The 20,102-nt window shown below is 51.5% G+C and overlaps 7 protein-coding genes across 7 annotated transcripts; 2 read left to right on the plus strand and 5 right to left on the minus strand.

The window, feature by feature from the left end:
* Positions 1-3: 3 nt before the first annotated feature.
* On the minus strand, positions 4-3,646 carry BDV17DRAFT_278702 (S-adenosylmethionine-dependent methyltransferase; the record flags this gene model as incomplete). Its single annotated transcript, XM_073759576.1, has 7 exons — positions 4-459; positions 533-765; positions 1,340-2,047; positions 2,122-2,402; positions 2,831-3,207; positions 3,264-3,500; positions 3,557-3,646. The coding sequence occupies 7 exons, from the start codon at positions 3,644-3,646 to the stop codon at positions 4-6; spliced, it is 2,382 nt and encodes a 793-aa protein (XP_073621357.1).
* A 154-nt stretch (positions 3,647-3,800) lies between these two features.
* BDV17DRAFT_297043 (mRNA-binding ribosome synthesis protein NOC2) lies at positions 3,801-6,404 on the plus strand. Its single transcript, XM_073763421.1, has one exon. It carries the CDS (start codon positions 3,885-3,887, stop codon positions 6,231-6,233), a length of 2,349 nt encoding a protein of 782 aa, XP_073621358.1. The 5' UTR covers positions 3,801-3,884; the 3' UTR covers positions 6,234-6,404.
* A 110-nt stretch (positions 6,405-6,514) lies between these two features.
* Positions 6,515-8,846, minus strand: BDV17DRAFT_286224 (putative potassium transporter; the record flags this gene model as incomplete). Its single annotated transcript, XM_073760857.1, has 9 exons — positions 6,515-7,084; positions 7,136-7,146; positions 7,200-7,268; positions 7,323-7,491; positions 7,541-7,706; positions 7,760-8,273; positions 8,369-8,507; positions 8,564-8,775; positions 8,840-8,846. The coding sequence occupies 9 exons, from the start codon at positions 8,844-8,846 to the stop codon at positions 6,515-6,517; spliced, it is 1,857 nt and encodes a 618-aa protein (XP_073621359.1).
* A 607-nt stretch (positions 8,847-9,453) lies between these two features.
* BDV17DRAFT_9310 (uncharacterized protein) lies at positions 9,454-11,928 on the minus strand. Its single transcript, XM_073765360.1, has 2 exons — positions 10,494-11,928; positions 9,454-10,325 (listed from the first exon to the last, which is right to left on the minus strand). Exons 1-2 carry the CDS (start codon positions 11,827-11,829, stop codon positions 9,556-9,558), a joined length of 2,106 nt encoding a protein of 701 aa, XP_073621360.1. The 5' UTR covers positions 11,830-11,928; the 3' UTR covers positions 9,454-9,555.
* A 328-nt stretch (positions 11,929-12,256) lies between these two features.
* BDV17DRAFT_278706 (uncharacterized protein) lies at positions 12,257-14,194 on the minus strand (the record flags this gene model as incomplete). Its single annotated transcript, XM_073759577.1, has 9 exons — positions 12,257-12,302; positions 12,332-12,392; positions 12,439-12,811; positions 12,859-13,120; positions 13,178-13,292; position 13,352; positions 13,392-13,647; positions 13,701-13,944; positions 14,089-14,194. The coding sequence occupies 9 exons, from the start codon at positions 14,192-14,194 to the stop codon at positions 12,257-12,259; spliced, it is 1,464 nt and encodes a 487-aa protein (XP_073621361.1).
* Positions 14,195-14,942: 748 nt separating this feature from the next.
* BDV17DRAFT_278707 (ABC-F family ATP-binding cassette domain-containing protein) lies at positions 14,943-17,479 on the minus strand (the record flags this gene model as incomplete). The annotated part of the gene is made up of 7 exons (XM_073759578.1): positions 14,943-15,314; positions 15,370-16,464; positions 16,514-16,613; positions 16,663-16,855; positions 16,911-17,120; positions 17,173-17,362; positions 17,408-17,479. 7 exons carry the CDS (start codon positions 17,477-17,479, stop codon positions 14,943-14,945), a joined length of 2,232 nt encoding a protein of 743 aa, XP_073621362.1.
* Positions 17,480-18,552: 1,073 nt separating this feature from the next.
* Positions 18,553-19,905, plus strand: BDV17DRAFT_9458 (sterol desaturase family protein). The gene has a single exon (XM_073765384.1). The coding sequence runs from the start codon at positions 18,828-18,830 to the stop codon at positions 19,872-19,874; it is 1,047 nt and encodes a 348-aa protein (XP_073621363.1). The 5' UTR covers positions 18,553-18,827; the 3' UTR covers positions 19,875-19,905.
* The last annotated feature ends 197 nt before the right edge of the window (positions 19,906-20,102 follow it).

Here is a 20,102-nt window from a genome sequence, read left to right on the forward strand (position 1 = left end):
TCATTATGACCCCTCCTTCTCTTCACTCTCAGCCAAAGTCCTCTTCAACCGTACAAAAACCGGAAGCACGCCCTTCCTCCCCTGCCCTTTCATAACCCCCTCAAGCTCATCCCCGTCCCGATCAAAATAAATCGCCCAATTCCCATCGTCCTCCTTAACAGCATAAAACCCCCTCCTCTTCTCTAGAATGATCGTCGTCTCCTGATCCCTCCAGTCCCAGGGCGCAGGAACATGCTCGCAGCTCTGCGTCCGATTTCCGTACTTCAGCTCGTGCGTGTCTTTATCCACATACAGCCAGTTCAGCATTGGCGGGTTATCTTGTATTGTTGTGACGAGCCCATCTCCGCGCTTTATCCCTTGTTCTTTTAAGTGGTCGGGTTCTGGATAGTTGATGAAGAATGCTGTGCCGGCGTGCGCGGGGGTGGAGCGTTTCTGGGGGAGGGGGTCGTCGATGTATGCCTGCAGCCGGCACAAGTCAGTATTCATTCAACATTTTGGGATATGATATATAAATATCGCATAGTCTACCTACCTTATTATCCCGTAGCACCACCCTCATCCCATCAAGCTCGTCCGCCTCCTCGACATCCTCTGTACAATCCACATCTGTATAGAACTTTGCCATGCGCCGCTCGTCATCTTCTCGTGAGTTCTGCTTGCGCTGCTCGCTGCAGCCGAGTGATATGCCCGTTACCGTGGGAATTGCAGTTATCGTTAATAGTCCAATGACCATTTTTATGGTTATTTTTCGGTTGAATTTGTTCGCTTGTTCGTCCGCGGGTGTCGTATACGTCGGTCGTATGATTCGTGAAGTATATAGGTCGTCGCGCTATGTGAAATGGAGAGAATTAATGGAATGCTATAGTCCTAGATAAGATCGGATTCATGTGAGAGATGGGTCTTGCAGTCTAGTTATTGTCTTAAGGATACGATCAAGTCGTTCGAGACCGTTCCTGCACCACTACGTCATATCTTGGATCTGGAGGGGGCCACGCGGATGCACGTGCGCGAAGTTTTGTTGGGGGATAAAGTTATCAGATAATCACTTAGTTTCATTAGATAATGGGTCAAGTAATTATGATAATATCATATTCTCAAAAGGCATATGTCGAGTGCGCCATAGAAAATTCCGCTCATGTCTAATCTATCTAGGATCACCTACCTCTAATCTACCTCTATCAGGATTCGGGCTTGATCTCTAAGCTCTATCGTCGCTCGTGTATCCTTATCTTCGTGACGTCGTATACAATGGCTTGAAGAACCCAGCCACCGTATCATTCCAAAACGTAGAAAGGTGGAAGTTAAAGCTTCTCGCTCCAACCCCAAACAGACCACCAACACTTCACTGCGACGGCCCCCCCATCCGCCGTCTCCCAATCATCATACCCGGTCTCCTCGCCCTCCTCAACAACCGCCAACCCAACTTTTCCCATCCGCTGCCTCAGATCCTGTACCTGCGGCAGGTATGCATCCCGCAATGGCATTTCAAGCACAACGCGCGCATCAAGTCCGCGGCTTAGCCAGACGGCAATGGTATCAGCCAATAACCGCGGATGCTCAGGAGAGTATAGCGGGTCAGCGGCGAGGATGATGTCGTACTGCTCCTCTACGGCTGGAGGCGTCTCCGGCGCGAGAGACCAATCCAGGACTCCGGTTGTGACTGTTGCACTTGTTCTGTTGAGCAGCTCGACGTTGAGAGCTGCGTTGTGGGAGAGGTTTGGTACGATCTCGGGGAGGTCTGTGAGGTGGATTTTGGCCGAGGTACCGCGCAGAGCAGCGAACGAGAGGCCGACGAGGCCAGTCCCTGCGCCTAGTTCTAGGGCTCGGAGCTTGCGGTCAGGGTCGCGCGTTGGTGTGGTTGTTGAGAAGGGGACGAGTTGCGGGGCGGGTTCGAGGAGGGAGTGGAGGCGTTGAGAGAGGAGGTATGAAGAGACCCAGGTTTTCATGCCTAGGTTGTCGGCCGTCAATGAGGGCTCGTGGAGTGTCAATGTGTATTCTTCGCCCCATGATGTTGGAACCGCAAAGACGCGGGACATCGCCGGCATTGCTGTGAAAGAGTAGGTCAGTCTCCCCACGCCTGTACGTTTGTTTCCTCGTCAGCTTTTTCTACATAGCACATACCCGTACGGCCAGACCGCTCACTCAGACGAGCCGAGGCGGCATCCCAAATGGCTTCCCGCAGTTCATCGGTGTCTAGCCATGAGAGAGGGCTTGCTATGATAGACGTGAGATAACGAGTCAGTCCGGTCGACTCGACCACTCGGCTTTTGACCGGTTCATCAGCAGTAGAGCCGAAGTTGCGCGGTTTGATAGTCAGCAAGGCCAGGGTCTTTAGGAGTTCTGTGCCCGACGGCTTCGTATAAATTTGGGGAAGGTCCAGCACTGCAAGACGCTTATCAGTCCTTCGGCCCACAGATCTATCGGGGGGCAGTAAGAATGGCGGTCAAACCGTGGAGAGGTTCATCAGGCTCTGCGGTAATCATATTGAAGGTACCAGGGGTTCGGCAAGGACAAATAGGGTATCTAGATCTATTTCTTGAAGGACATGGAGAGCGGGGGTCCAGGCATGCCTCTTATACAAGGCTTGCCTGTGGCGAATGGTTTTCTAGAATTCAGGCACGCAAAAAATGCAAGAGAAAAGAGGCGTAATCGCCCAAAAGGGAATGGTCTGCGTTGTTCCGCGGATCGGCTCCGCTCTGGCCCAAGAGATAACAAAACCCAAAATTGTATAAATCCTCGACATGTTGATGGTATCGAACTCCAAAACGCCTTTCCCATTTGCTTTGCAAATTGACATTGTTATTCCAGCGTCGATTTGAATCCCTGGTACGCCTGCTCGATGTCAAAAGCTAGCTCTCTGGCTTGCTCTTCACCGAGCTCTTCCGTCGCACGCATTTGATTCAGTGTGATCAGCCATTGAATGATCTTGCCTCGGTCCTCAAAATCCACATCCGTAACCTTGTTGACTGACTGGATGACCTCGGAAAGTAGCGGATGGAGGGCGTCCTTTGAGACCATGTTCAGTTTCAGCGCATCGAGGAAGGTGATAAAGTTTTCCGTGGCGGTCAGGATCAGGCTGCCGGATGCTCCTCCGGTAGGTCCTGTTGCTCCTGAAGCCTTGCTAGCTGATGGGCCGCTGTGTGAGGCTTGCTCGACTGTCGCGGGAAGTCCGATACGGAGGCGCTCGGTGGCACGGGGGCATTCGAGCTGTGAACAAGGCGATTAGTGCGGGGCTGGTTCTGGTGCATCCAAGTGAAACATACCCCCCATGTCCTTTTGAATGTTTCCAAGTCGACAAACTCCCTTGCGACAGTGTCGTCACCCAAGCTGGACTTGTACTGCTTCAGTAGTCGGGTACATGTCTCCGTATATTCCGCTTCTGTGACCACATCCTTGATATATGCCTTCTCTAACCCATCCAGTGTCACTATGATGCTGTAGATCTCAGCGAGAGACTCGTAGAGGTCACGCTCCGCCGAGCTCGAGGCGAGTTTCACTTCCTGATGATGCGGTTAGTTGATGGCCCCACTCGGATAAACGCCGAGCATCAGCATACCTCATCGAGATTTATAGACGCAGACCTGGCCGTATTCGGTGTATAGCTGTAGGGCGTAGGGGCATAAGCCAGAGGTCGCTGAGCATACATTGTGTTGGAACTGGGACAAGATTATCATCGTCAAGCCGGGGAAGCTCTCGAGAGGGGAGCAAAGGCGGTCACCCGTTTTGGCCGAGCGGCCGCCGTGATTATTTTCTGCCGCCCAAGAGTTTTTTTTTTTGTCGGATATTTCTCTAGACCCAGATAAATATTGGGTTTCTTGCTCCTTGTGACAATTACTTTATCTCACTGATTCGATCCTATCGCCCGGTAGGAGGACACTGTCACAATGGCTGGGAGCCAGAAAAAATCCACCAAGAAGTTCGAGAAGAAGCATCTCAAGGATGTTCTCGAACGACGAAAGGCCGCGGCTAAGATAAAGCAGCGAAACCACATGAAGGAGAAACGAAAGTCAGACAATGCGAAATCGCGCGCCGAAAGAGAGGACGACTCTGATGATAGAGCTGAGAATGTGAAGAAGCAGGATGCTTTCGCTGAGATGAATGTCGACGATTTCTTCGCCGGAGGATTCGACATTGCAGACCCTGCGGCCGACAAGAAGAAAGCGAAGAAGGATGTCACCCCCAAGATTGGCAAGCGCAAGCGCTCTGAGCCTCAGGAGGAGGAAGAGTCCGCAGCATCGAGCGCAAACGAGGAGGCCGCATCCGAGGACGAAGGGTCGGGGGCTAGCGACGACATTGAAACCCACCAGAAAGATATTGAGGCTCTGAAGGAGAAGGACCCGGAATTCTACAAGTACCTGCAAGAGAACGATGCCGAGTTGCTCGAGTTCGGCGACCTTGCGGAAGTTGACGCCCTGAGTGAAGACGAGGAGGAACCGGCCAAGAAGAAAAAGAAGAAGGCAGCAAAGGAGGAGGAAGAGCAGGCCTCTGACCTCACTGTCACGACTGTGAAGAAATGGCAGAACTTGATGGAAGAGCAGCACTCTATCCGCGCGATGCGGCAGGCAGTGCTTGCTTTCCGTGCGGCTGCGTACCTCGACGATCCAGACGCTCAAGAGCAGAAGTACTCAATCTCCGACTCGAACGTGTACCATCAGGTCCTCGTCACAGCGCTCAGCCATGTTCCCAAGGTTCTCTCTCATCACCTCCCCGTGAAGGAGACCGCTACTGGCAAAGTGCGAGTGTCACTCGACTCGAAGAAATTCAAGACTCTCACACCACTCATCAAGTCGCACACCTCCTCAGTCCAGAAGCTGCTCGCCAACTTATCGGATGAATCCACCCTCAAACTCACTCTCTCTTCCATCGAACCTATGCTCCCCTATCTCCTTCAATTCCGCAAGCTTCTCAAAGTCCTCATCAAAACCATCGTCGGCATCTGGGCCGACGCCTCCACAACAGAAGCCACCCGGATCGTGGGCTTCCTCCTCCTCCGCCGCCTCATGGTAATCGGCGACTCAGGACTCAAGGAAACAGTCCTCAAAGCCACCTACGAGGGTGTCGTCAAGGGCTCCCGAAACACAACAGTCCACACCCTCCCCGCCATCAACCTCATGAAGAACTCCGCCGCCGAACTCTGGGGCATCGACCAGAACGTCTCCTACATAACGGGCTTCACCTTCATCCGCCAACTCGCCATGCACCTCCGCAGCAGTATCACGAACTCCTCCAAGGACAGCTACAAGACAATCTACAACTGGCAGTACGTGCACAGTCTGGACTTCTGGTCCCGCGTTCTCAGCCAACACTGCGACGGCCTCGTCGAGGCGAAACTCGGCAAACCCTCTGCCCTCCGCCCCCTCATCTACCCCGTCGTCCAGATCACGCTCGGCGCTGCGCGCCTCATCCCAACAGCCCAGTACCTCCCGTTGCGATTCCAGCTTACGCGCTCGCTGCTCCGCCTTTCCCGCGCCTCGGGGACTTACATTCCGCTTGCCTCTCTCCTTCTTGAACCGCTTAACCTCTCCGAGCTGCGCAAGCCCCCGCGCCAATCTACGCTCCGGCCCTTAGACTTCACAACAACCATCCGTGCACCAAAGTCATACCTCCGCACGCGCGTCTACCAAGACGGCGCAGCAGAACAAGTCGCCGAGCTACTGAGTGAATTCTTCGTCCTGTGGAGCAAACACATTGCCTTCCCTGAACTCTCCGTCCCCGTCGTGGTCTCGCTCAAGCGGTGGCTGAAACAAGTCTCGTCTCGGAGCTCGGGGAACCGGAACCAGAAGATTAACCAGATGGTTCTCCTGCTTGTGCAGAAGGTCGAGAGTAACGCGAAGTGGATTGAGGAGCGCCGGGTGAGCGTGAACTATGCGCCCAGGAATCGCATTGAGGTGGAGAATTTCCTTAAGGATGTTGAGTGGGAGGCTACGCCATTGGGTGCGTTCGTTAAGGTGCAGAGGAAGTTGCGGGAGGAGAAGGCTGCGTTGCTTGAGGAGGGACGGAGAGAGGAGGAGAAGAGACGGAGGGAGGAGAGGGAGGGGGGGGATGGGGATGCGGTTATGGATGATGTTGCTAGTGAGAATGATCAGAGTGAGGATGATGATGAGGATGAGAAGCAGGTTTCTGAGGAAGAGAATGAATCTGAAGAAGAGGGAGAAGACGAAGAGGAAGAGGAGGAAGAAGAGGAAGAGGAGGAAGAAGAGGAAGAGGAGGAAGAAGAGGAAGACGATGAGTAAGGCTTTTCGTCCTTCAGTCGGAGTCATCGTTCATACATGTACAAGTCATGATATCTTCTAAGTTATAATTATCCGGTCATGTGTCATTGCGTTGGTATAGATATCAGGTCAAAAGTTCAAGGATTGAGAAACTACCCTCGCCATATATGTACGATGCATCCAGTAACCCCCAAGACTGGGAGGATACTGTCCTGTCTATATCATTAATTCTATCATCAATATGTACGTCGTAAGATGCGCTAATAACTCCAGTAAATGTCGCTCGGTAGAGAAAAAAAAAATCAAACAGCTGCCGACCCAGAGATGCGAGAGTGCTCTCTCCTCAAAGCAGCATCTTCCTCCTCAACCCACGCATGGGACTCATTCGGCAACATGATCGCTTTATCAATGGCAACAGGCAACCCCCGATGCCGACCCCTCAAAATGACCGCAACAAGAATAAGTTTGCTAAGGGCATGCCAAGCTCCACAGAACGACATATCCCTACCTGGATAGCCCGTGCTAATTCCGACACAGCCATAGCCAGAGACGACTTCGAAGAGGATGTTGAATGTCGAAAACCCGACCGGATCTCTCTTGTAGTTGGTGGACTCGATGATGGAGATGAAGAACACGGCCAGCGCAATCCACCACAGATCATGGCTGAGCTGGTCTTTGAGCTGTTCGCGGACGAAGTGCCGGCGGGTGCCTTCTTTGGTGTAGAGGTGCCGGTGTATTAGGTCTGTGATGGAGTTCCTAGTGGGTTTATCGTAGTCGTATGTGATCTCGTCTTCGGCGTAGATTCCCAAGGAGCGTTCTTCGTAGACGTTTGTGTGTCTCATCGTAATTAACACCGGGAACGGTGATACATACTAAACAGATGATTAGTCGATGGGCTGAGTCTCATTTCAAAGCGCTCTTACCATCATGAGAACTAGATTAATGTTAGTCTAGCTCAACTTTCCAAGACGAAGGGTATGTGCTTACCATATAAAACCAATAGTCCCTGGCGCAGATCGGCGATGGTGACAACGGAGAAACCTCCAGCACGAACAGCTACGAACGGTATTAGCACTACAGACACTCGGTCTGGAAACGGCTCGCTCCTACCTAACGCTTGAAACAAGCCATCCATGATACGGTAGACCGTCGGTAGTCCCTCGATCTCTTTGTTCCCAATCACAAGCACCTCAAAGCCAGCCCAGTCAATCCCATTGAAGATGATAACAGTCGCAAGCAGGTACCATGTGTGACGTGCTGGAAAGAGGTTCGTATACACCTGTCCATGGTCAGATTCGATTGATTCATTTAGATTGTGCCAAACATACCCTTCGAGGATGGTCTAGAATAAAATCCAGTGTAATGCTCCAGGTTTTCCACTTTGGTTGATCTGGGATCATCTTTCTCATAGTCCAGATGGTGAGTCGTAGAAAGCAAGGATAAAGGGTGTTTCCGGCAAGAATCAGAAAGCCCATTGTGATGAGCGGATAGGCACTGTTCCATCAATCAGTACAGTCTCAACTCGAATTGAGCTAGGAAGAGCATACTCTGTTTGTAAGGCTGTCATGTTTGCATCCAAGATGCCCATACCGCTGTTCACAAATGCAGATACGGCAAAGAATGCTCCTGTCCAGAATGGTGACAAGCCGTTATCTCGGGGGATTTGCGGCTTATTGACCTCCAGCCATAATCCCATGGCCAGAATACCGCAAAGCAGGAATAATCCCCAGTAGAGCGGTACAATCAATGACAAGAACGAGACTGCCTTGTACTCAACTCCTTGGAGTTGCTCTCTCTCCTCTTCGGTCAATCCGTGGAACTGAGAGTTTCGCGAAATGAGCCCTTTGGACTCAAAGTACTTCTGCGTTCCTTTCCATAGGCCTATAGAGGGGAGCATCTGAGCTTTATTGACCGAGTGGCAGCTATTTCTAGCACTCTCATCCCGAAGATTTGGTTCCATTAGTGTGTCAGTCGCGCCCTTGGGCGACCCTGGGAGGTTGTCCTGGCTGTTTGCATGCGCAGACTGAAGCTGAGTCCCCATCATGGAGCCGCTTGGGCTCTCTAAGGAAAAGAGTCTGCCGTCGGATATGCCTTAGCATTGTCTCCTGGTTGGACAGGCGCTGGCGCTTCCTGAGCTGGCCGTTGCGCGAGAGCACGGGAGATTCCCTTGAACTTATGGTTGAAGGCTCTTTTCCGTACATGCAAGACTGTGATTGAGATAAGAATAGCATGTCCCAGCATGAGAAGCACAAACATGATAGCCTGCTGGATAGTGCTCAACGTAGATGCCTCCACCTGTGGCCGTTAGTTCCTCTTAGCCAGACAAGATTGATGCGAACAACACAACATACGCTGTTCAATCCCGCCCCCGTAATGGCACTGACACACATGAACAAGGAGTCAACGTATGAAACACTCTTAGGAGGGAGCGTCAACGTCCCCCAGAAGACCAGACTACTGATCAATGAAAGTACGATGAAATACGCATAGTGGAGAGTGAGAAAGTTAAACGGGGGACATAGGGCTGAGATCCCCGTGCTCGTGAGCCGAAGACAACGCCGGGCTAACAAGCGACTAGTCAGCGGTTCCATACACTTGTTATGAGAGAAAGAAACGCGAGGACTTACGGCTCATCGAGGGCAACGGGAACGGGGGACAGGAATGAGCTGCTGAAAGAAACGTGGGAGGAGAGACGGGCAAAAAACATGATTCTTAGCAGGCTGCAACTGCAAGAAAGAGGGCCAGATGGGGCGATAACGAGTGGACAGGAATGATGCCAGTCTGCGAAAAATCAGCGCGTTGTTGGATCACCGATTTGGCGTGGGTCTTGAAAGTCGGCTGTCCACACCGCCACCCACTCTATGCGCCACATTGTTATTAGTGTCTCGATGATTTTCAGAGACTTGAGGAAGCTCACGGATGATCAGAGCTGCTTCTGAGTGGAAAGGGTAGAAAATACTCCGAGGCGATCTGTCAGTAGTTTCTGATGGCCGTTTTCAGCAAGGAAGAGGAACCGGAACGGCAAAAGGACGGCTCGGAGCAATGAATGCATGGATTGGCAAAGCTTGGGTTCAGCCCTACAGGGCGTCGGTACGACTCCGTGCTTGGCAGAAGATATCGGCTCGTAGAGGCTATTCATATCACATGAGATGCCAATTTTTGGAGTCTAGTTTCAAGATTGAGTGGAAGTGGTGAGATGGTGATGATGGAGGGAATCTTGAGGTGAACTCTCAAGCGATCAGAACGACCAGAGGCAGACCAGACCCCGTGACATCAGGAGCTTCTCTCATCCCAACTACGTCGATCGGAGCATGAATGAAACTAATCCTTGTTATGTTATCTATTAATCCTTCACCTCCTCCCTTCTCACCCAATGCCCACTCTTCCCACCCATCTTCTCAAGCAGCTTAACATCCCCAACAACCATCCCCTTATCAACCGCCTTCAACATATCATAAACCGTCAACGCAGCCCCCATAGTCGCAGTCATGGCCTCCATCTCCACCCCCGTCCGTCCAAGACAGCTCACCGTCGCCGTAACATGCATGGCCCCATATTTCGTCTCCTTCTGACCATCAGCAGCACCAGCAGCCTCCTCCGGCGTTGTCGGATCCAACAACCTCACATCAACCTCCACCCCCGTCAACCCAAGCCCAGGATGACAGAGAGGGACAATATCGGGCGTTTTCTTAGCGGCCGTTATGCCCGCGATGCGGGCGATGCTGAAGACGTCGCCCTTGCGGCTTCCTTCGCCTTTGCGGAGTAAGTCGTAGGGTCGGCGGTTTGAGAAGTGCACTAGGCAGGTTGCTGTTGCGAGGCGCTTTGTTACCGGCTTTTCGTCTATCAAAGTCATGTGTACGTTTTGGGACCGGTTGAGGTGGGGGAGGTCCGGGTCTGAGCTTGTAGGGAGGAATTGGGAGATTGTATTGGGGTTCTTTTCGGTGTCGGAATTGGTGTTGGTGTTGACGTTGTTGTCCTTGTTGCTACGTGAGCTGTGGTAGAGGCGGGTCTGGGTGCTGCAAAGTGCTCCGTGGAGTATGTGCGTTGGGATGTTTGTCCAAGGGCCACTAGCCGTACGGGCATGTCGTGCTTTTTTTTGAGATCTCGATTTATCTAACTCACGCCTATCAGTACCTCTCGACTGTATGCAAATCAATATATACAAGTGAATAGAACAATGCAAACGCCTCCGTCCAGATACATCATATAGATGAATATGTCATAGATCATGGTTTATCGTCGCAAGGTCATATATATCGGAATGGGGTAGTGCCTACCCACCAATAAGAATCATAGGCCTGTTCTTCATGTTCTCGAGCTCTCCCATGCCAGCGTGCTTAGCCTTCTTTCTTTTCACTGCCATGCCAATGACGTCAAGAAGTTCTCTTTCTCTTTCGTTGACAAGGCCGCCTTCATCGTGGATGCGGGCCGCGTTTCGTGCCGCTGCAATGAGTCCTAGCTGCTCCAATACGGCCTCGTTAATGGGCTCACCATTATTCTGTTGCCTGATGATATCTCGCAGCGAGACCTCGGAGTTCCCGAACAGGCAGACTTTCAGGTTTCCGTCGCTCGTGATACGAAGCCGATTGCATGTGCCACAAAAGTTATGAGTCATGCTCGTGATGATCCCAACGCGGCCTTGGAAGCCGGGAATGCGATACGTTTTGCTCGTATCGTTCTTGTGATCTGTTACCTTCTCCAGCGTTGGATACTTCTCGCGAATAAGAGCCAGCATCTCTTGGTAGGGGACCATCTTTCCCTGGCTCCACTTGTTGCCATCGAATGGCATATACTCAATAAACCGCGCTTCGATGGGACTGTCGCGCCCCATCTCGACAAACGGGATAATCTCCCGTTCATTGAGTCCCCGCATCACAACGCAGTTGATCTTGAGCTTGATTCCAGCGCCCGTTTTATTCAACTCCTGAATGCGTTCAATGCTCTTCATAACCGCCTCAAATCCCTTTCTTCTTGTCATGATCTGGAACTGAAACGGGTCCAGCGTGTCCAGACTGAGGTTCACACCCGTCAACCCAGCTTCCACCATGGGTTCGAGCTTGCGATGCAGCGAGATTCCATTGGTAGTCAAGCAAAGCTCCTTGAGCCCATCACGCCGTAACTCTCCTATCGACTGCATCAACGGAACAATATCTTTCCTGACAGTCGGTTCCCCACCCGTCAGACGAATCTTGGTAACGCCTTGCGAAACGAACAATGACGACAGGTAGACAATTTCCGGCGACGTCAAGAGGCGAGCGGAGGGGGAGAGCTGTACCCCTTCTTCAGGCATGCAGTACAAGCAACGGAGGTTGCAGCGCTCCGTGACACTGATCCGAAGATAGTCATGCTGGCGATCGAAAGTATCCGTCAGAAAAGCCGAGAAGGGCTTGGCTGATTTCAATGTAGCCCAGCGCGTTGAAGAGGACGCGGTCAGGTTCGGATTCGAGGTCGGAGAGGGAGAGGTATCTGGCTCTTCGACTCTAGGGTTCAGGCCGGTGGCGACATATCGCAAGTCTAGCCGGCGCCAGGGCGGACTTCGAGTATGGATGCGGGGAACTCGTGGGAAAGGCGAAGCCGCATGGAAGACGCCCCGCCTGAATAGCATGGGCTCAGTCATCCTCTGCAGAGATCCTGCTTGACGACGGCCAGGTTCCAGGTAGCCCCTGCATCACCCAGGGCGAACGAAGGAGTTAAGGATGAGATCAAGGGATGAAAGGTTGGAAAGCTGGACGGTCATTCTTATCGCCGCTGGCCGCTGTTCTCCGCGGACTCGGAGGTCGCCTTCACCTGACCCGCCAATTACTAATCGATAAGATACGGTACTCTGATGTCATTTCCATTACCGAGAATGGGGTCAATCTTACGGCTCCACGCTTCTAACCTGTTTCTTGGGGAGCAGAGCCAGACACCAGTAGACAGCACAAAGCGATGTTGGTATCATTAAAATCACTAACTGGTCATGGCCTAGACGAAGAGAAAAACATCGAGTGTTATACATGTCTCAATATCACATAAACCCCACCCTTCCCTGCAACCCCAAGTGTCTAACCGTTGATCCATGTTGCATTGACTCCAGCAGCCTTAAAAGACCTCTGGCCACCAATCGATTACTGGTGTACGGCTGGACGCTTCGGGTACACCGCGTGCCAGACTCAGGGAGCGTGCCATTGACCCAGTACGCTGAAAATGGCCTTCAACCCACACTCGGAGGGAACAGAGGTAGAACCCTGACCGTAACCGTCCATCTCCAGAACAACGCTTCCCTCAAATGATGAGCTGACGTTGTACGCGGATTTGAGCGGCGTGTGTCCGTCAAAAGTATTCCCGACATAAAGAATGGGATTCTTGGTTTGCACATGATTGAAGCTGCCGGTGTAAGTCTCCTTGGGCTTGATTTTCCGTTGTTGGCATCGCGCGTATGAGCCTACAGGCACGTCTCCCATAATTCTGCTCGTGCTATAGAGCTTTTCGAGGGCTGGAACGAAGTCTTCAAAGTTCTCCGTGCGCTTCTGATTGTCTGAGCAGTAAATACCGGCCAGGGCATTGTCGCTTTCGAACAATATTGAATAGTACAGAGCGGTGGAATTGATAGATGGCGACTCTGCCAAAAGCAAATCGCTTCAGTGCCGAATGCCAGGTTATCAACGAAGGTTATCACGCCTCCCCAGCCTCTCGGCGAGTAGAGGGCTTGCGCATAGATTGACTTGACGGCGGAATAGTCCACAACCAGCTGTCCCACAGGGATGGGTTCGTACTTGGCGATATCGAGAAGCTCGTATGCGGCGGCCTCAAGCTCCTCCGCTGTCTTGTTGTGAGCGGCAAGTGGACAAAGCTCAGGCCCAGCTTTGACACATTCGGTGAAAATGGAGGAGAACACTTGATCCGACATTTCCCATTCTTCATAGTTGCTGGGAAGTCCACAATCAGTTATCGTCTTTCTAAAGTTTACGGGCCGGGGTGCTTACGCCTGTGCATGGTAATACTCATGGACGTTTTGAACGGCGTCAAGGATAACCTTGTCCATGCGCTCAGGGAACATTGCAGCAACAGTCGCACCGAGCGTAGTACCATATGAAAAGCCTGAAACCATCAGGACTATCAGCAAGCTACTTCCTACATTCACAACAAGGAGCACTTACCCTAGTATCTCAATAGGCCATCTTCCTCCAAGGCATCGACAGCCGAGATCAAATCTCTTGCAACAAACGCAGATGTCTGTACGCTGCCATTTTTGGCCCCGACTGCAGCACAGGCCTCGGCATCAACCGCTCCTCGAGCCCAAAGTTCTGCTGCTGCATTATCTGAAGTGTTCGAGGGTATCTGGGCATTGAATGCCTCCCACTCCTGAAACGGGTCTTCGTAGCACTTCAATGGGACGGCCCCGGCAGTCCCGCGGGAGTCAAAAGCAATCAAATCATATTGACCATCGGTCAAGCTGTCGTAGAGGTTTAGCACACCGCAGCAAATAGAGGATGGACTGGGCCATACGGGATCAGATTAGGGACCAGGGTAGCGAAATCTTGTCGATTATCTTTCCCTGGGCCGCCGGTGTTGAAGAGGACGGACCCCTTCGACTTCAACGGTGCTGGAGCCTTGACAAGCTGGAGCGTAAGCTTCTCACTAGAATTGTGAGAAGTATAGTCGAAACGTTCGAACGGAACGGGCAGAGTGCTTGAATTGAACACGAGGGCGTTGCAGCCTGTCCAATGAATCTTGCATTGTGCAGTCGCAACTAAGGCAAGTGTAGGATGAAGAGTGCGAAATGAAACAATGATGTCGGTTCAAGATGCGGTATCCCTTGAGATTCCGAATTTGTGTTGGCCATCATGACTGTGGAAGTTCAACGGTTTATATAGCTGGGCATGATGAGATTGACCTCGCGTTCCTGGCTCCAAGAATAGGAGAGATGATGTCGTTGTCGCCATATCGAGCCTGAAGAAGAAACGGTGGAAGGTCTCGGCCCCCAAACTCAACGAGTTCATGCTAAAAGAAACTTAAAGAGAGTTGCAGATCGGTTGCTGCGTCTGTCATGCCAAGGGACGGAAGACGACAGCCGAGAGCGAGAGGAGCGCTCCATCGACCTGAAACCGGCAATCATCGCCCCACCCGTGATTTGCACAGACTTCCTCTCTGTTGTCACTACTTGGCACTGGGTAGCTCTGCGGACTTCTACTTTGCGGGCAGAGACAAACTCAGCCTTGCTCTTCCTTGGCCGTCACTGGCACTGCCTCCCAGAAAAATGAGATGCCGAAGATGCAGTGCTTTGTGTCATTCCTTCTGCATGGCCATGCGCAGCGTCAGCCCAGGCTTGGATAAGCGTCTGACAGGTCCAGTCGAAACCCGCCCACAGCTTGATGAATGATCCCAAGCTGCCTCCAGATTCTGGGCCGCTTGGAGCCGGACCGTGCGTTCATATAACCATCTCATTTAACTGTCTCATCCTTCATGTTCTCGGCGCAAACAGCAGCGGCTGGGAGCTTTGTCACTGTGGCTTAGATGCTGTCTCGACTTTCAGTCTGCAGTCAGGAACACGAGTGTATCATATCCTGGGAAGGACACCGCACAGCCGCAACCTGCGGTGAAAACGCTATCAATACATGAAGCGGTTGAACAGCTCTTAGCTTTGTGGAGTAATGGATCGAGGACATGTCAATGCGATAATTCAGAGAAAATATGACAAGCTTGAAAAAGCGTCTATTTCCGCGCAGGTCGCCAATGTTTGCTCTCCTGCTATGTCTGCGCAGGCAACATTTTCTGCACTCTTTTCACTAGACTCTGCTCAAACTGTTCCACGCCATCATCCTGGACCTTCAAAGTACCAGCTCTCAAAACATAGACAGTGCGCCGTCTCGGCTGCGACTCGTATGACTCTTCTCCTACCCCCTCAAAGTCTTCGTCGAGTTTATGGTCTAGATCCTTCTTACCCTCAATCACCGCTCGGACCATGAATCGGTCGTGCGAAACGAGCAGTATTGCGCCGCTGAATGTGGACAAAGCGGACGCTAGAGCTGTTACTGTGTGGAAGTCGAGGTAGGTTGTGACCTCGTCAAGGACGAGCAGGTGCGGTGCGCTCCAGATGACTCTTGCCAGTGCTAAGCGGACCTGTTACAAGTGTCAGTGACGGTGATTCTTGATGAGTCTGGTTCGCAGCGCTTACAAGTTGACCTCCCGAGAGTCGAAGTATCGGCACGTCAGAGACTATCCGCCCTTGGAGGCCCAGCGACGACAACAATCCTCGCACTTGTCCTTCGTTGAACAAACCGTCTACATCTTCTGTCATCAACCTTAACGCGGTGAGGGTTGGGTCTTCCTGTCCTAGAGTCTGCAACTCCTCGATAGAATGCTGGGCATAGTAACCCATCTTAAGCCTCGAATGCGAGGAAACCTTTCCCTGGGTTGGCGCCGTGATACTAGCCACGAGACGAATCAGTGTTGATTTGCCGCATCCGTTCAGACCCATAATACCTACACGATCTCCTAGGTGCATTACGAGGTCAATTCCCTTCAGCACCGGAGCTGCGCCGGTCTTATATTGAAAGACGATCCCTTCCAGCGAAATCAGCGGACCAGGAAACCGCAACTCAGAAGGATCAGGCAAGGCAATCATAACACCCTTCTCGTCCTCTGGTACTTCGATCTCGTCACGGCGGCTGGAATGCCATCCTGCCAGATCTCGGTTCAACTTGAATCGCCCTCCGCGGGCGTTGACCTGGACGCCCATCCTGTCGTCAAGTTTTTTCTGTCGTGACTTTGCCATGCGAAGCTTATTATTGTCGTTTGTTTTCTTCCCGGCTTTGATACCCTCACGCACTGTTGTTTCCATATGGGCAATCTGACGCTCTTGGGCCTCCTTCATGCGACCCCAGTATAACTTTTGTTCTTCAAAGTCCTGCTCGAATGCAGACAGATTGCCCTTGAAGTAAATGAGCTTCTGGTCTCGAAGTATAACAATCTCTTCGCAGACAGCATTCACGAAGTCCCTGTCGTGGGAGACAAGCACAATTGTCGTCTGCGACGAGTCACGCAGCTGCTTCAGGTACTCTTCTAACCAGACCACTCCCAGCAAATCCAGAAAATTTGTTGGTTCATCTAGGATCATGATGTCGGGGCTTTGTATCAGGACGCTTGCCAGCATGCACCGCATACGCCAGCCACCGGATAATGTTGAGAATGCTTTACTCAAAGTATCCTCTTTAAATCCTAAGCCAATGAGGATTTGACGAGCCTGCTGCTCTATGTCGACAAGTTTCATCTGAAGACATGGTCAGCCCTGCGATTCAAGCCAGCCATTCGGAACCCACTGCTTCAAACTGTGATTGCAGATCTTGCAATGTTTCCATCGCAGTCTGTGTATCCTGCTTTATGGCCTCAGCATCTATCTCGTCTTTTGTTTCCTCGAGACTGACACGGGTTAGTTGCTTGTAAATTTAGAAGTAGAAGCCGTCCTCACAGTTCTTTGGAGGCTTGTACTCTTGACTCTGCTGTTTTCAGGTCTTTGCGCGCTTGCAGCCCCCTTGCACCACTCTTCAAGCTGGCATTCTTCTGGGCTAGGAACAGCTGCTTCTCCATATCGTCGTGACGGATCTTTCGGATACCTCTCACAGGCAACAGAGGGTCTTCTGTTTCGAAGCATTTTGATAGGACTGTAGATATACCTATGGTGAGAAAGACCCTTGAAATGGCGGCAAGTACCCTTACAGTTCATCTTTTGAGTAACATCATTTCTATGATGGTCACTGCTCATAACATAGTCTAGAACCGACTTGCTTTCGCTTTCCTCTTGATTCTGACTCTCATCCTTAAAGGAACCATGATTCCTGGTGTCGGCGTCCGTCTGCTGCAGAATGGCTATCCGTGTTGAATGCGGTATCCCTGGTATCAGCTTATCCGCCATGGCCCGTAGAAGCGCTAGAAGCACATTAAATCAGTTTCACAGATGACCCAAAGATCGGTTACTAACTTGACTTCCCAGTGCCGTTTCGTCCGATGAGTCCATAATGTACACCCGCTTTAAGCCGCAGGTGGGCATCGGCGAGAAGCTCCCTTGCCTCGGCCTTGGGTTTCGATTTCCCTTTGGCTTTCGTTCTTGCGGGGTCTTCAGCGTTGTCGAAGTGAGTTGCAACTGCAATTGTGAGACCTTCTACGTCAATCTATGAGACTTAGCGACATCCGTAAAAAACATGGACATGACATACCTCTCGCGCCGGCTGGTCATCAACAAGGTGAAACCGGGTCTGTTTGCAAGTTGCTATGATTGAAGGTGCCATGGTGGGATTGAGTATCCAGTATGAGTGCTGGTCTTCTCGTAGTGTTCGATTTCACGGCGTATATAGACCTCGGGGAGATTCAGCATTAGAGAGCGAAGTATATATCCGCTGACAACGTCGACCTTGAGAAACCTTTCACATAGCTTTCTGATGTCGCTAGTTATACAAGAAGCTATTTGAGCCATCATCCAAGGCATAATGGGATACAAGTGAAGTTCTCTACGTCTTGGTTTGGAAGGTTGTGATGATGCCTGAGTCAATCACGAGCAGCGGGGTCCCAAAAGGGAATGGCTCGTACCCGCACGGCCTGAGGAACCCACGTCGCTTGCAGGCTTGAGTCATCCATGACACACTTCTGCATCGGCATCTTGGCGATGTGACTCCGCTACAGAGTCTGCCTGGACACATCTTTTATCTGATTTGGAATCTGATGCCCCTTACTCGATACAGAATACGATAAACAGTGGTCTGTGAACCAGTGACGGGCCGCGATATCCGTCGCAGAAGATCACCACCCGGCATTAGCACCACATTCTGTATGACTTAAGACTAACTGCTTCTGACACTTCTACTACAACTCTTCCTTAGGTCTCGCGGGGTTCTTATCCTCCGCCATGCGTCTTGCCATCGCCTCTGCCATTGCCTGCTCTTATGCTTGTGTGCGCTCTTTCAGGAGGCTAGTGGTGGCTCGTCTGGCCATACTTCGACCGCTCCTCTATCAGCCGACCTCAGGCTTGCCTGCATCATTCTGGATCCCAGTGTGTCATTGTTCTCACGTTTGGTGTTTGAGAGGGTGAAAGGCCGACTTGATCTTACCACCTCGGCAGGATCATGGTGCTGCCCTAGTGTTCGGTTGTCCTACACAGGCGACATGGCTTAACGTATTCGGTTTCCATCTTTCTACCTCCTCCGAATGCCAGGTGTTGCCTCAGATATCACAAGGAATGAATGACCTCGTCTATAAGCAATACCAGCATCCCGAGGCATACGTATGCGGGGCTGACCCAACAAACTCTTCTTCATGTGGTGGAAATCACTTGTTCACGCTAATTCGTCTTCGATAGGGTATGGATCCTCTAAACTGTACCCGGTTTGGAGCCAAATGGGAGCTATGGACCCTTCTTCGGCTCTAGGAATTGTTGGGACATGAGATCTGCAAAAACAGATCTGATCGTCGATGCCTGGAAACTCTGTCACATGCTTTTGACGACAACATCGTGCTTCCCAAAATGGAATTGCTTCCGAGCCTCAGTCTCCACTCGCGATATCAAAAGTATAAGAGTTGGTGGTTGCCATTCATGAAGCAGGGCATCAAACACCAAAAGATACGCGAGATTTATCTACTGTCATGGCTACAAATGTCAATCCGAAGGACTCCATGAAGTCCACCTGGCGCGATGCCAATCGGGACGAATGGAACTTCTACCACCACCTTATAGACTTCCTCAATGTCTACCCTGTCGACCGGGATCGTGAGGTACCAGTACACTCGAAAGACGACAAGGTACCATACGTGCCCCAATGGTCTATGCATCGCTTCGTGCTTATCTACTCGGCCGTTCCGCTCCTCATCCATCAAGTCTTTTCTTCCTATACCGGCTACAACCTCGGCCCCATCGCCGCGTTCAACTTTTATTTCTTTTGCTTCAACGCCATTGTTATCTACGAGGCGCATATCCTCCGCAGGCTAGGTCACCGGTTTGGTTTTCTGGACGGCGACAAGCACGAGCGTGACGGTATCCCCGATGTGGGTATTCAGAAAGTCGTTCAGTCACTTTATAAGACAACTGGCTCTCGCCTTGTTATGTCGATTTACTTCTCCTATAACGCTAGCCGGCTACCGGCACAGATGAACTGGGCCTGGCTCCCTCTTGAAATTGGTCTCTACGGCATTGTTCTTGACTTCTGGTTCTACTGGTACCACCGCGCGATGCACGACGTGGGCTTCCTATGGAAATTCCATCGTACCCATCATTTGACCAAGCACCCCAACCCTTTGCTTTCAGCCTACGCAGACCACGAGCAGGAGTTCTTCGACATGGTTGGAGTCCCTTTCTGCACATATATGACGCTCAAGACGTTCGGGTTGCCCATGGGCTTCTACGAGTGGTGGATCTGCCACGAATACATTGCATTCACGGAGGTTCTGGGACACAGCGGCCTTCGAGTTCATGGAACGGCACCTTCGACCCTGGGTTGGTTGCTGGATTTATTCAAGGCGGACATCGTCATTGAGGACCATGACTTGCATCATCGCAAGGGCTACAGGAAGAGCTACAACTATGGCAAGCAGACTCGCCTCTGGGACCGTATATTCGGGACCTGTCATGATCGGATTGAGTCAGCGAAGGATAACATCGACTATGAGAACACGGCACCCATGCCGCTTTACTAGTCTTAGCAGCACGGCGGGCGATAAGCGATGCGAATGGGACACGGCCTTGAATGTAGGGGAATCAGGGAGGAATGATCGGTACAATTGGTTGTAGGTAGCCCAGTCTTTTTCCGGTGCGCATGACGCACCAATAAATCTGTACATACACTCCCCATCCTAGGCATATACCCCAGAGACTTTCAAAAATATATCTATAAATCAATAGTACCGACCACTCGTACGTTGCCA

The sequence above is a fragment of the Aspergillus undulatus genome (assembly GCF_047715775.1).
Source record: "Aspergillus undulatus strain CBS 261.88 unplaced genomic scaffold BDV17scaffold_1, whole genome shotgun sequence".
In the NCBI taxonomy this organism is placed as follows: domain Eukaryota; kingdom Fungi; phylum Ascomycota; class Eurotiomycetes; order Eurotiales; family Aspergillaceae; genus Aspergillus; species Aspergillus undulatus.

Coding starts and splice junctions, on each gene's coding strand:
- BDV17DRAFT_297043 (XM_073763421.1), top strand. CDS start 3,885: ATGGCTGGGAGCCAGAAAAAATCCACCAAGAAGTTCGAGAAGAAGCAT.
- BDV17DRAFT_9310 (XM_073765360.1), bottom strand. CDS start 11,829: ATGACTGAGCCCATGCTATTCAGGCGGGGCGTCTTCCATGCGGCTTCG. Junction 10,326..10,493: donor CAGGCCTATGATTCTTATTG/GTGGGTAGGCAC, acceptor GGCGTGAGTTAG/ATAAATCGAGATCTCAAAAA.
- BDV17DRAFT_9458 (XM_073765384.1), top strand. CDS start 18,828: ATGGCTACAAATGTCAATCCGAAGGACTCCATGAAGTCCACCTGGCGC.